At 45.3% G+C, this 12,946-nt stretch overlaps 1 protein-coding gene across 7 annotated transcripts in view; it reads left to right on the top strand.

Annotated features, from left to right (window-relative positions):
- SMARCC2 (SWI/SNF related, matrix associated, actin dependent regulator of chromatin subfamily c member 2) overlaps positions 1 to 9,394 on the top strand; it is a 209,438-nt gene extending 200,044 nt beyond the window's left edge. For 2 of the 7 annotated variants that reach the window (XM_063952633.1, XM_063952632.1), the window contains 2 exons: positions 5,568 to 5,960; positions 7,940 to 9,394. In XM_063952633.1, coding sequence (XP_063808703.1) covers positions 5,568 to 5,960; positions 7,940 to 8,001 — 455 coding nt within the window. In that variant the 3' untranslated portion in view covers positions 8,002 to 9,394. Of the gene's footprint in view, positions 1 to 5,567; positions 5,961 to 7,707; positions 7,846 to 7,939 lie in introns of all 7 variants that reach the window. The other 5 variants (XR_010212139.1, XR_010212175.1, XM_063952635.1 and 2 more) reach the window with 5 other exon arrangements.
- The last annotated feature ends 3,552 nt before the right edge of the window (positions 9,395 to 12,946 follow it).

Here is a 12,946-nt window from a genome sequence, read left to right as displayed (position 1 = left end):
AAAGGACTCCAAAACCTAAAATAAAATTGTCGGAGGAGAAGCGTAAACTTGCCAATATGCCATTTACCACACGGAGTGGCAAGGAACGGCTGAGGCCCTGGCCTATGTTCATGGCTAGTGGTTCAGCTTCACATGAGGATGGAAGCACTCAGCCTCTCGCTAGAAAACTGAAAAGACTCAAGCTGGCAAAAGCACCGCAAAGAACTGTGCGTTCTTCGAAATCCCAAATCCACAAGGAGAGTCCAATTGTGTCGGTTGCGATGCCTGACCTTCCCAACACTGGACGTGAAGAGCATGCGCCTTCCACCATTTGCACGCCCCCTGCAAGTGCTGGAAGGAGCACCCGCAGTCCAGTTCCTGATAGTCAGATTGAAGATGTCAGTGTTGAAGTACACCAGGATGAGGAGGATATGGGTGTTGCTGGCGCTGGGGAGGAAATTGACCAGGAGGATTCTGATGGTGAGGTGGTTTGTTTAAGTCAGGCACCCGGGGAGACACCTGTTGTCCGTGGGAGGAATATGGCCGTTGACATGCCTGGTGAAAATACCAAAAAAATCAGCTCTTCAGTGTGGAGGTATTTCAACAGAAAAGCGGACAACAGGTGTCAAGCCATGTGTTGCCTTTGTCAAGCTGTAATAAGTAGGGGTAAGGACGTTAACCACCTCGGAACATCCTCCCTTATACGTCACCTGCAGCGCATTCATAATAAGTCAGTGACAAGTTCAAAAACTTTGGGCGACAGCGGAAGCAGTCCACTGACCAGTAAATCCCTTCCTCTTGTAACCAAGCTCACGCAAACCACCCCACCAACTCCCTCAGTGTCAATTTCCTCCTTCCCCAGGAATGCCAATAGTCCTGCAGGCCATGTCACTGGCAATTCTGACGAGTCCTCTCCTGCCTGGGATTCCTCCGATGCATCCTTGCGTGTAACGCCTACTGCTGCTGGCGCTGCTGTTGTTGCTGCTGGGAGTCGATAGTCATCCCAGAGGGGAAGTCGTAAGCCCACTTGTACTACTTCCAGTAAGCAATTGACTGTCCAACAGTCCTTTGCGAGGAAGATGAAATATCACAGCAGTCATCCTGCTGCAAAGCGGATAACTGAGGCCTTGACAACTATGTTGGTGTTAGACGTGCGTCCGGTATCCGCCGTTAGTTCACAGGGAACTAGACAATTTATTGAGGCAGTGTGCCCCCGTTACCAAATACCATCTAGGTTCCACTTCTCTAGGCAGGCGATACCGAGAATGTACACGGACGTCAGAAAAAGACTCACCAGTGTCCTAAAAAATGCAGTTGTACCCAATGTCCACTTAACCACAGACATGTGGACAAGTGGAGCAGGGCAGGGTCAGGACTATATGACTGTGACAGCCCACTGGGTAGATGTATGGACTCCCGCCGCAAGAACAGCAGCGGCGGCACCAGTAGCAGCATCTCGCAAACGCCAACTCTTTCCTAGGCAGGCTACGCTTTGTATCACCGCTTTCCAGAATACGCACACAGCTGAAAACCTCTTACGGCAACTGAGGAAGATCATCGCGGAATGGCTTACCCCAATTGGACTCTCCTGTGGATTTGTGGCATCGGACAACGCCAGCAATATTGTGTGTGCATTAAATATGGGCAAATTCCAGCACGTCCCATGTTTTGCACATACCTTGAATTTGGTGGTGCAGAATTTTTTTAAAAACGACAGGGGCGTGCAAGAGATGCTGTCGGTGGCCAGAAGAATTGCGGGACACTTTCGGCGTACAGGCACCACGTACAGAAGACTGGAGCACCACCAAAAACTACTGAACCTGCCCTGCCATCATCTGAAGCAAGAAGTGGTAACGAGGTGGAATTCAACCCTCTATATGCTTCAGAGGTTGGAGGAGCAGCAAAAGGCCATTCAAGCCTATACAATTGAGCACGATATAGGAGGTGGAATGCACCTGTCTCAAGTGCAGTGGAGAATGATTTCAACGTTGTGCAAGGTTCTGATGCCCTTTGAACTTGCCACACGTGAAGTCAGTTCAGACACTGCCAGCCTGAGTCAGGTCATTCCCCTCATCAGGCTTTTGCAGAAGAAGCTGGAGACATTGAAGGAGGAGCTAACACGGAGCGATTCCGCTAGGCATGTGGGACTTGTGGATGGAGCCCTTAATTCGCTTAACAAGGATTCACGGGTGGTCAATCTGTTGAAATCAGAGCACTACATTTTGGCCACCGTGCTCGATCCTAGATTTAAAGCCTACCTTGGATCTCTCTTTCCGGCAGACACAAGTCTGCTGGGGTTGAAAGACCTGCTGGTGAGAAAATTGTCAAGTCAAGCGGAACGCGACCTGTCAACATCTCCTCCTTCACATTCTCCCGCAACTGGGGGTGCGAGGAAAAGGCTCAGAATTCCGAGCCCACCCGCTGGCGGTGATGCAGGGCAGTCTGGAGCGACTGCTGATGCTGACATCTGGTCCGGACTGAAGGACCTGACAACGATTACGGACATGTCGTCTACTGTCACTGCATATGATTCTCTCACCATTGAAAGAATGGTGGAGGATTATATGAGTGACCGCATCCAAGTAGGCACGTCACACAGTCCGTACTTATACTGGCAGGAAAAAGAGGCAATTTGGAGGCCCTTGCACAAACTGGCTTTATTCTACCTAAGTTGCCCTCCCACAAGTGTGTACTCCGAAAGAGTGTTTAGTGCCGCCGCTCACCTTGTCAGCAATCGGCGTACGAGGTTACATCCAGAAAATGTGGAGAAGATGATGTTCATTAAAATGAATTATAATCAATTCCTCTGTGGAGACATTGACCAGCAGCAATTGCCTCCACAAAGTACACAGGGAGCTGAGATGGTGGATTCCAGTGGGGACGAATTGATAATCTGTGAGGAGGGGGATGTACACGGTGATATATCGGAGGATGATGATGAGGTGGACATCTTGCCTCTGTAGAGCCAGTTTGTGCAAGGAGAGATTAATTGCTTCTTTTTTGGTGGGGGTCCAAACCAACCCGTCATTTCAGTCACAGTCGTGTGGCAGACCCTGTCACTGAAATGATGGGTTGGTTAAAGTGTGCATGTCCTGTTTATACAACATAAGGGTGGGTGGGAGGGCCCAAGGACAATTCCATCTTGCACCTCTTTTTTCTTTAATTTTTCTTTGCGTCATGTGCTGTTTGGGGAGGGTTTTTTGGAAGGGACATCCTGCGTGACAGTGCAGTGACACTCCTAGATGGGCCCGGTGTTTGTGTCGGCCACTAGGGTCGCTTAGCTTACTCACACAGCTACCTCATTGCGCCTCTTTTTTTCTTTGCGTCATGTGCTGTTTGGGGAGGGTTTTTTGGAAGGGACATCCTGCGTGACACTCCTAGATGGGCCCGGTGTTTGTGTCGGCCACTAGGGTCGCTTATCTTACTCACACAGCTACCTCATTGCGCCTCTTTTTTTCTTTGCGTCATGTGCTGTTTGGGGAGGGTTTTTTGGAAGGGACATCCTGCGTGACACTGCAGTGACACTCCTAGATGGGCCCGGTGTTTGTGTCGGCCACTAGGGTCGCTTATCTTACTCACACAGCTACCTCATTGCGCCTCTTTTTTTCTTTGCGTCATGTGCTGTTTGGGGAGGGTTTTTTGGAAGGGACATCCTGCGTGACACTGCAGTGACACTCCTAGATGGGCCCGGTGTTTGTGACGGCCACTAGGGTCGCTTATCTTACTCACACAGCTACCTCATTGCGCCTCTTTTTTTCTTTGCGTCATGTGCTGTTTGGGGAGGGTTTTTTGGAAGGGACATCCTGCGTGACACTGCAGTGACACTCCTAGATGGGCCCGGTGTTTGTGTCGGCCACTAGGGTCGCTTATCTTACTCACACAGCTACCTCATTGCGCCTCTTTTTTTCTTTGCGTCATGTGCTGTTTGGGGAGGGTTTTTTGGAAGGGACATCCTGCGTGACACTGCAGTGCCACTCCTAGATGGGCCCGGTGTTTGTGTCAGCCACTAGGGTCGCTTAGCTTAGTCATCCAGCGACCTAGGTGCAAATTTTAGGACTAAAAATAATATTGTGAGGTGTGAGGTATTCAGAATAGACTGAAAATGAGTGTAAATTATGGTTTTTGAGGTTAATAATACTTTGGGATCAAAATGACCCCCAAATTCTATGATTTAAGCTGTTTTTTAGTGTTTTTAAAAAAAAACACCCGAATCCAAAACACACCCGAATCCGACAAAAAAAATTCGGTGAGGTTTTGCCAAAACGCGGTCGAACCCAAAACACGGCCGCGGAACCGAACCCAAAACCAAAACCCGAAAAATTTCCGGCGCTCATCTCTAGTTTTTACCTAAGGTGGTCTCTGGTTTTCACATAAACCAACCAATTGTCATTCCGTCTTTCCAGGGATTGTCAGAGGGGGACCTGTCTTTGGATGTAGTCAGAACCTTAAGGATATACGTTCAGGCTACGAGTTCGGTTAGAAAGTCGGATGCTTTGTTTGTACTGTATGACGGCCCCAGAAGGGGCTGGCCAGCTTCTAAACAAACTTTAGCTAGATGGATAAGGCTAACCATTAAACAGGCATATATTTCGAAGGGGAAGAGAGTCCCGTTTCGAGTGGGTGCTCATACAACGAGATCATTTGGGGCTTCTTGGGCGGCGGCTAGAGGAGCGTCCCACTGCCCAACTTTGTAGAGCAGTAACATGGTCATCAGCGCATACGTTCACTCGTTTCTACAAATTTGATACCTTTGCAGCTAGGTATTCCAATTTTGGTTGTTTTGGATTTACAGGCTTCGGACAGCACTCCCACCCTTGGGGGGGGTATCTTTGGGACGTCCCTAGCTGTCTAACTCCAGTTGCCCCTAGTGGATGATAGAGAAAAGAGGATTTTGGTACTTACCAATAAATCCATTTCTCTGAATCCACTCGGGGACATTGGATGCCCACCTCGGTGCTGCCAGCCTGCGTGTTCTTGTTATATTAGTTCAGACATGTTGGTTAATGTTTTTGATAGTTCTAGGTTGCTGAGTTCTAGGTTGCTGTTTGACGTCATGGTATGGTTGGTTCCTTACCGTAGACTTTTAATTTTTCATGTTCTCTCTTCTCTCGTCAAATTTTTCAAACTAGAGGGATGGGGGGGGCGTGAAGGGGGAGACGCCAGCTGTGAATAATTTTTTTATAACTACATTGTGCTACCTCCGGTCTGCAATCTTCACACCACAACTGTCTTACTCCAGTGTCCCCGAGTGGATTCAGATAAATGGATTTATCGGTAAGTACCAAATATGCAATATTAATTTTATTATGTGCACATCATGCCCAACCAGTACGGGTTTAGTCGCGTAAAGTGGCTAAATCCAACTAAACCGATGGGCGCGATGCGGAAAGTGCCGTTTAGGGCCACTTTGCACATTTTAGCTCACCACAGAGCAACAATTGAATTGCTTCATTGGGCGCCAGGCAGTGATGGCTGCCTGTGAAAACAATTGAATTCCATTCTTAATATCTTGAACAAAGTTTGCTGTGGGGACAAACTTCTGTTTTATATTTGATCAGAACTACAATGTTTCTATTTCTTTCCTTTAGGTTCTGGTGCATACACAGGTCAACCAGCACCTAACCCAATGATCCCATCAGCAGTACCAGTACCAGTTCCAGCCCAGCCACCGGTGCCCGGTAATCAGCATCCCAGCATGCATTTACCTGTCCCATTTAATCTGGGTAGTGACTTAGTTGACTCTGTTCATCACAACCCACCACCAACTAACCCCTACACAATTCATCATCCCATGCATGGCACCTTCCCTCCTGCAGCATGTCGGGTTGGTGGGGCATCTCCACTTGCACATAACCCTGCCATTACCATGTCTCCAGCTCCTCCTAACTTGCCATCCTCCCTGGGTTCAGCTGCTTCTCATAGCCCCGCGATCGTAGCCGCAATGCAGGGAGGGGCTGCCGTCACTTCCAGTCCTGTGCCAGGTGAGATTAGTTGTGAATGGTGAAAGTCATTCAAATGTAATAAAATAAAAAATGTGTGTACTTGCTGATTTATAGGACAGCAGCAATTGTACTGATGGTTGCTTGTTCTGCTGTAAGAGATGAGCATCCAGAAGTTCAAAATATAAGGACACCAACCCTGTATATGAAAACTGATTGTATATAGTATGCGTGAAGGAAATATTGACACTTATAAAGTAACCTGAGAATGTGCTGTTTTTTGTGTCCACGCACAAAGTGTCAAAGTAACACTGCTTAGAATTGTTTTAAGAAATGTAACAGTTTCATAATGGTAAATATGTTAAATTATATTGTTATTTTTACGCTATAGAGTCTGCTCTTTTGTGATTTAAAAGGAATGTTCTTTAATGAAACTCATCATGTAATGTAAAGGGAAAACTCCCAGTCCTATTGTGATTTGCCTGGTTACAGTCATTGTGATAGGTACTGCACCATACTGCTCCTTATGTGTGAAATTGGACTTGACTGGCTAAATGAAATGACACAGCTGCTGGATGAACATAACTGCTCTTATCTGTCACCTTGGAAACAACCAGTGCAGTCCACATTTTGTTTCCGTTATTAGAGACTAGTGTATCAGACTCTGTATACGCCGAGATTGCCTTGGTCTGCCCGCTGCTTCGCTCCCTTCCTGCTCCCAATCTCACTGTATATACCAGTGATGGCTAACCTTGACACTCCAGCTGTTGTTGAACTACACATCCCAGCATGCCCTGCATCAGTTTTAGCATGGCCAAATAGCAAAACTGTAGCAGGGCATGCTGGGATGTGTAGTTCAACAACAGTTGGAGTGTCAAGGTTAGCCATCATTGTTATATACTTATCCTTCTGGTGCAGAGCGTTCCTCCAACTAAGGTCTGTCCCGTGGCTCGTTACAGTGAGAGCGTTTAGAGGGGTGGTGCACCCAGGCTCCCACTGCGCATGCATGTTGGAGACTGAAGAGTCCTTACCAGTCCTTCACAGATTATTATATACTGTAGATGCTGCTAAGTATTGTTCATTACTTAGTTATAACTAAGCTTACCATGCTATCCCTTTAAACCGGGACACCTATGATTCACACAGGTTCTGTGGCTGCTGACTGTAAGCTTGCATTTCACCTGGTTTTAATCAGCCACACAACCTGTATAATACATGAGTGTCCCAGTTTAAAGGGATGGTACGGTAAGCCTAGTTATAACCAATCTGTTGAATAGCGGTAGGGGTATGTTTCCAATTTTCCAACAGGCATTTTCATGCAGCCTGTTTTTAGTTAAAATATCAGCAGTTTGTCCAAAAGATGTAGTACTAATAATGAATTTATTTAGGTGCCATCATTTTTGAGTTGAGTGATAATTAATGTAATCTGTTTGCACACTTCCAGTCTGTGCCTGCATTTCTCAGCCTGTCACATGGGGGAGCTGTTAGCATGTTAATTAACCTAGTATCAGGAACTGCTGTTGCGCCTCCTTCTTCCTGAAGCTAATCATTAGAACTGCGTTCAGATGCTTCTCGCTAGTCACACGTTATTATCGTGTTTGGTTTCTTGCTGAAATTCATTTGTGTCACTGAATAGAAAAGCTTAGTCCTCATTTTTAATGTGCACCTCTCAGTTTCTTCACTTTCTGCAAATATTGTATATTTATTCGCAAAATAATTAAATGTGTCACCTGAATTGATGGAAATGTTCCTAAAGTAATGTAGATAATTGTGTTTTTAAATTATGCAGGGACAGATCTAGGGATTTAAGAAATCAGCCTTGTGTCTTAATTTCTCATGACATATAAACTTTAAATTGGTTACAAAACTTCAGTGGTCAAGATTTAGTCTGAGCCGTGATTCAGCGGCAGATCCTGTAATACACTAGGTACGCTTATAGTTCGGCCTGTTTGGAATTGCGTGCTTGGCTTAGTAGCTTTGTTGATAGTTTTTTCCAAACGCTCGTTTGTTTCTTGTTTCAGACTCTGCGACATCTCTTCCTCCAGAATCTATTGGAAACACGGTTCCCCCAGCCCAACAGTAATAGTGGGACATTTATTTTTTGAGGGGAAACGGTGAAATGGGGAAGTAGTGAAAAGTTTGTGGAAATCTCTTTCTACCACTGGTTCCTGTGTCTCTGATCTCTCCAGGAACACGATGCCCCTTTCGTGTCATGACCATAATTTGTTTTATTTGATGACTGACCCGCACAACAGTGGTTTGCTGTTCAGGGATAAACCGCAGAAAAGTATTCCCCAAGGGACCTGTAATGGAGGAGGATAGAACTTGGCAGGATCCACTGTTACAGCTTTCTCTATTTGAGGGGTACAGAAACGTAGTACACAGCAAAACTACACTGTGTGTATTTGCAATAAATGGCGACAGATGAACGAGCTTGTTACGATTACAATCTAAGGACTGGATGGGAACTGATCTGGTTTACACAGGAGTCTGTTCACGTTATACAAGAACCACAGCCACTAACCTGAGAGAGGATGCTCACCTATTCTATTCCTAATGGAACCACGTTATGTACTGTGCAGAGTTCAATCCTCCCTCACAGAGAAAGAGTATTGGAGAAGAAAACTATGCCGAGACATTGAGCACATGTTGCTGTATTGGGGATTTCCAGTCCTGGATTATTGGCAGCACTGATTATTACATTTCTGTTAGAGGTCTGGGAAATTAATCTATTGGTATTTCACATGTCGGTGACTCATGGTTGTTATTCCAGGACCAGAGCCCTTTGTTTTTGCATCTTTGCCTCTGCTGTAAGTGGTGCAGAGGGAGCAGATCTTTCCAGCAATGGTATCTAGGACAGTGGTCATTGCACTTGCACAGACAGGGTTCAAGGTCATTTCATTGTTTCATATCTGTTGGATGCTATACGAGTTACATATCCCTATGATTTCTTTGTCCAAGCTGGAGAAAGGTGCATAGCTGTGTGCTCCTCAGAAGCACTGGGCTGTTGTGTCTGTAGGAGGAGAGGCTGAGAAGTGTGTACACCTGAAGGATGGCAATTGAGAATCTCTGTGTCTCATTCTATAGTGCACTATTTGACCTTTGGTAAAATATTTTAACTTTTAACTATATAAGCTTTTTTTTTATTTTAAATCATTGTATTTTAAATATTTTTGAGCAGGGATGGGTGATGGGGGGGTTCGGAGTGCACTTTAATGAGAGGAGGCTCGCAGCATTTTATGTTTGTTTTTACTGCAAGGTCTTCTAGCTAGAGAGGGAATTTTTGGGTGATTTGCTGGCACATTTAAGGGAGACGCCTCTCATCTTTTTCTTGGGTGAGTAACCTCCTTAGAACTCTTGATTGCCACCTGGTTGTGCTGCCCCATCGGTCTGTTCATGTTACCTGTACCTTATCCTGTGTCTGTGTATCTTACAATTCCTCAGTCATGGGGTATTAAAATCTTAAAATTTATAAACCACGTGTGAATTTTTTTTTATTTTTTTTTTGTGTGTTTTAATGAAAATACCTACAGTACATTATTTACTAACACTGAAATCATTGAAATCATACCATATTGGATCTGCAATGCGAACCTCTCTCGTCATGCATAGATATAACACTAGATGGTACCCTGAATCCTTTTGAGATCTGAGTTCAAAACAGGGCTAAAGATAACAATCATAGATTACGGCTATATATGAATGCCAGGATGCCGTCCCCCACCTATATGCTAAAAGTACTGTTATTATAAGTGTAATGATGTTGTTACCGATTTTGTGAAGGTGGAAAACCCACTTCAAAAGTATCTCTGCCACCACCGCACAAAAAAATGTACCTTTTAATTAAGGAATAACGCGCACACTGATGAGTTAATTGGTGATTCGCTGAGCAGACTTATGTCACCTATTGTATGAGGGTGATTGGGGTTTCTTTTAGTTTGTTTTTAATCAGACACTCTAGTATGTGTCTGTTTAATTTTAAAGCTTCTAATGGATGTATTACCTTGTAGGTTTATAGATGTGTACATATGTCCCCTGGCTGTTTAAATGTGTTCCAAATGAAACATTCCTTAAAAGGAGGCATCTGCAGTTTCTGTGCTTCAAGCCATTTAAAGGGTGTTTCCTTGCTTTATACCTTGGTATTTAAAGTGTGGGAAACATTTAAAGGGAATGACCCTCATCAGAGGGGACTGTGTGTCACACTGGTCTGCATCATTTATCTACAACTTGGAAGCAGGAGGATATTTTGAAGGAGGAGGAAACAATGTTCCCTGGTGTTATCGGTCTATTTCCTTTTATGAAGTAGCTCTTTGATTTGAGTCTGCAAAAACTATTGTTAAAGGAGACCAACTAAGTTTATACAAGCTGTTATCATAGTATATTTGTGTGATAAATATCATTTGTGTTAAGCATTTGGCAAAGTACAGTTGAAGGTTTTTGTCTTGCAGTGATGCAAATGTACATAGTCTTATAGGCCCTACACATCAGGCGATTTCACTGAACGATATGAACAATATGTTCAGTGTGTAGGCTCCAATGATGAACGATGCGCGTCGTCAAGCTCGTTCATCGTTGGTGGTGGCCAATATGGACAATCTCGTCCATATTAGCATGCATTGCTATGGGACTGGATGACGGGGGTAGTGAAGAAACTTCACTCCCCCCGTCAACCCCCGCCGGGTCGGCTAATCACCTAATGTGTAGGGCCCATTACTACTTATGCATTCCAGCCCTCCACTAACATGTGCAATCCAACTCGATACTCAAATTCCTGATCATGGGTCAACAGCATGGCGGTGACTTGTGTAAACTTGGGGGTTCTGTTTAACCTCTGAGCCATAGAATTGCTTGTTTCTGGAGACTGACTGCTAAAGGATATGAGGTGCTTGTGGTGCCTCACTACTAGTGATGTCAGAGTGGCCTTGTCTGATTGGCTGGAATTATAGGAATGAAGTACTGAAATATAAGTTTCTTCCTAGACATTGATTGATACTGTCCTAGTTTATTTAAAATGGCAGTTAAAAGTAACAGCTGGGTGTGAATACAGTTACATACTATAGCTTCACTGCTCTATGTATACCCGATATGTTATCTAAACTGTAAATGTTTCCCAGGCCCAAATATATTAAGCCTTAAAATGTGATAAATTGGAGACTGATAAAGAATGATAAAGGATCAGCCAATCAGCTTCCTAACTGCCATGTAACAGGCTGTGTTTGAAAAATGACAGTTACGAGCTGGCTGGCTGATCATTTATCACTCTTTGGGGTCTGTTCATGAAGCAGTGAAAACCACGGAAAAGTGAACCAGTGGAGAAGTTGCCCGTGACAACCAATCAGCTGCTACATATAATATTATAGAATGCACTTTTTAAATGTTACCTCAACACTGATTGGTTGCCATGGGCAACTTCTCCACTGGCTCACTTCTCCACTCTTTTCACTGCTTCATGAATAGACCCCTTTATCCATCTCCACTTTATCACTTTTTAAGGCTTATACATTTGGGCCCCAATAATTAGCTTTGACTACTGTTCTGTTCTCTTTGAACATTTCTGTGCAAGCTCTAATGACATCTGTGAACTTATGAAGGCAAAAGTACAAATGTTTTTGAGGGGGTGGAGGCAATGTATATATGTGTAGTTATGATATATAACTTTTCTGCTGCGGGGTACACTGGGCTCCACAAGGAATGGACAATGGGGTGTAGAGTAGGATCTTGATCCGAAGCACCAACAGGCTCAAAAGCTTTGACCTTCTCCCAAGATGCATAGCGCCGCCTCCTATATCACCCCGCCTCCGTGCACAGGAGCTCAGTTTGTAGTTGGTGCTTGCAGTGCAAGCATGCAACAGGAAGAGCTGCTCATAGCAGCTCCAGAAAAAGCTTTTTCTGAGGAAAAAAGAAGACTACAAGGGCTGCAGCAGAGGCACAGATTGTGCTGGATGTCAGTAGACATTGCCTGCTGCAGCTCCATCTCTCCCCCAGCGGCGCTGTACACTCCCGAGCCATGGTTGCCGGGTAACTAAAGCAGGAGGCTCCGGTTTTCTTCTTGTCAGGCACACACGACGGGGGCTCTCCGGGATCGCGTGGCCACGCTTCGGGAGGTGGTAAGTGGGTCCCGCTTGTGGGATCCGGTCTTTATCGCGATCCGGCGCGGTCAGTGGGAGGCGGGCCGCGCGCGCTGGCGGTGGACACTGTGGCAGTACAGGCGATCCCACTAGATCACCAGGGCATGGGACAGGTCAGGTTTTCTCTATAAACCGTTTTATTAGAGCCCGCAGTACCCGGTGGTTTTGCCAGCAGGGGGATAGAGCTTGGACCAGAAGCCCTGCCTTTTTTAGTCAGTGTTAGTTAAGAAAGGGTGCACTTAGTCAGGGTTTCCTAGTACAATTACCCTGTGATATACATCAAGTTCTTACTGTGTTCTGTTATATCTATTGTTATATAGCTGTGTAAGCTAGTCCAGTGCAGTATTATTGTTAGTAATAACCTCTGCATTGTACAGACTGTGACTATTTGTGTGTGCATTTGATAGCTGAGTGGTGTCCATTTCGTGTCTTTCACTCAACCTGCTATCCCTATATTCTATAACCTGAGGGGGCTTGGTGCGTCAGGTTTTATCTAATATAGGATTTTCACAAAGATATACTGTATTACGTATTTTTCTCTGTGATTTAGTCACCATATCTCTCCTTTATCTCTGCTGGTGCTGACTACACTGCGCAGGGGTTTGGGCTAGAGGTATTGTGCTGCTGACAAATTGTACTGTGTTACCTGATACTGCAAGTAATATCATGTCTGCTTCTGAGGGTAACAGTTCTGGGGCTGAACACACTGCCGGTGTTGCTGAAGCCGCAGATACCTATGAGGAGAATATAGCAGCTTTGGGCTCTGGTTCTGGGGGCTCCTTGCCCCCCAGTGGGACGGTGGCAACGGGGGCAAATAATGACCCGCCGTGGGCCGCGTTTTCCACGCTTCTGCATACGCTAGTTCATAAACTAACACCCCCTATGGGACCCCCAATGCCG

Source organism: Pseudophryne corroboree, chromosome 2, assembly GCF_028390025.1.
Source record: "Pseudophryne corroboree isolate aPseCor3 chromosome 2, aPseCor3.hap2, whole genome shotgun sequence".
NCBI lineage: Eukaryota > Metazoa > Chordata > Amphibia > Anura > Myobatrachidae > Pseudophryne > Pseudophryne corroboree.
This window is presented reverse-complemented; position numbering and strand designations above follow the sequence as displayed.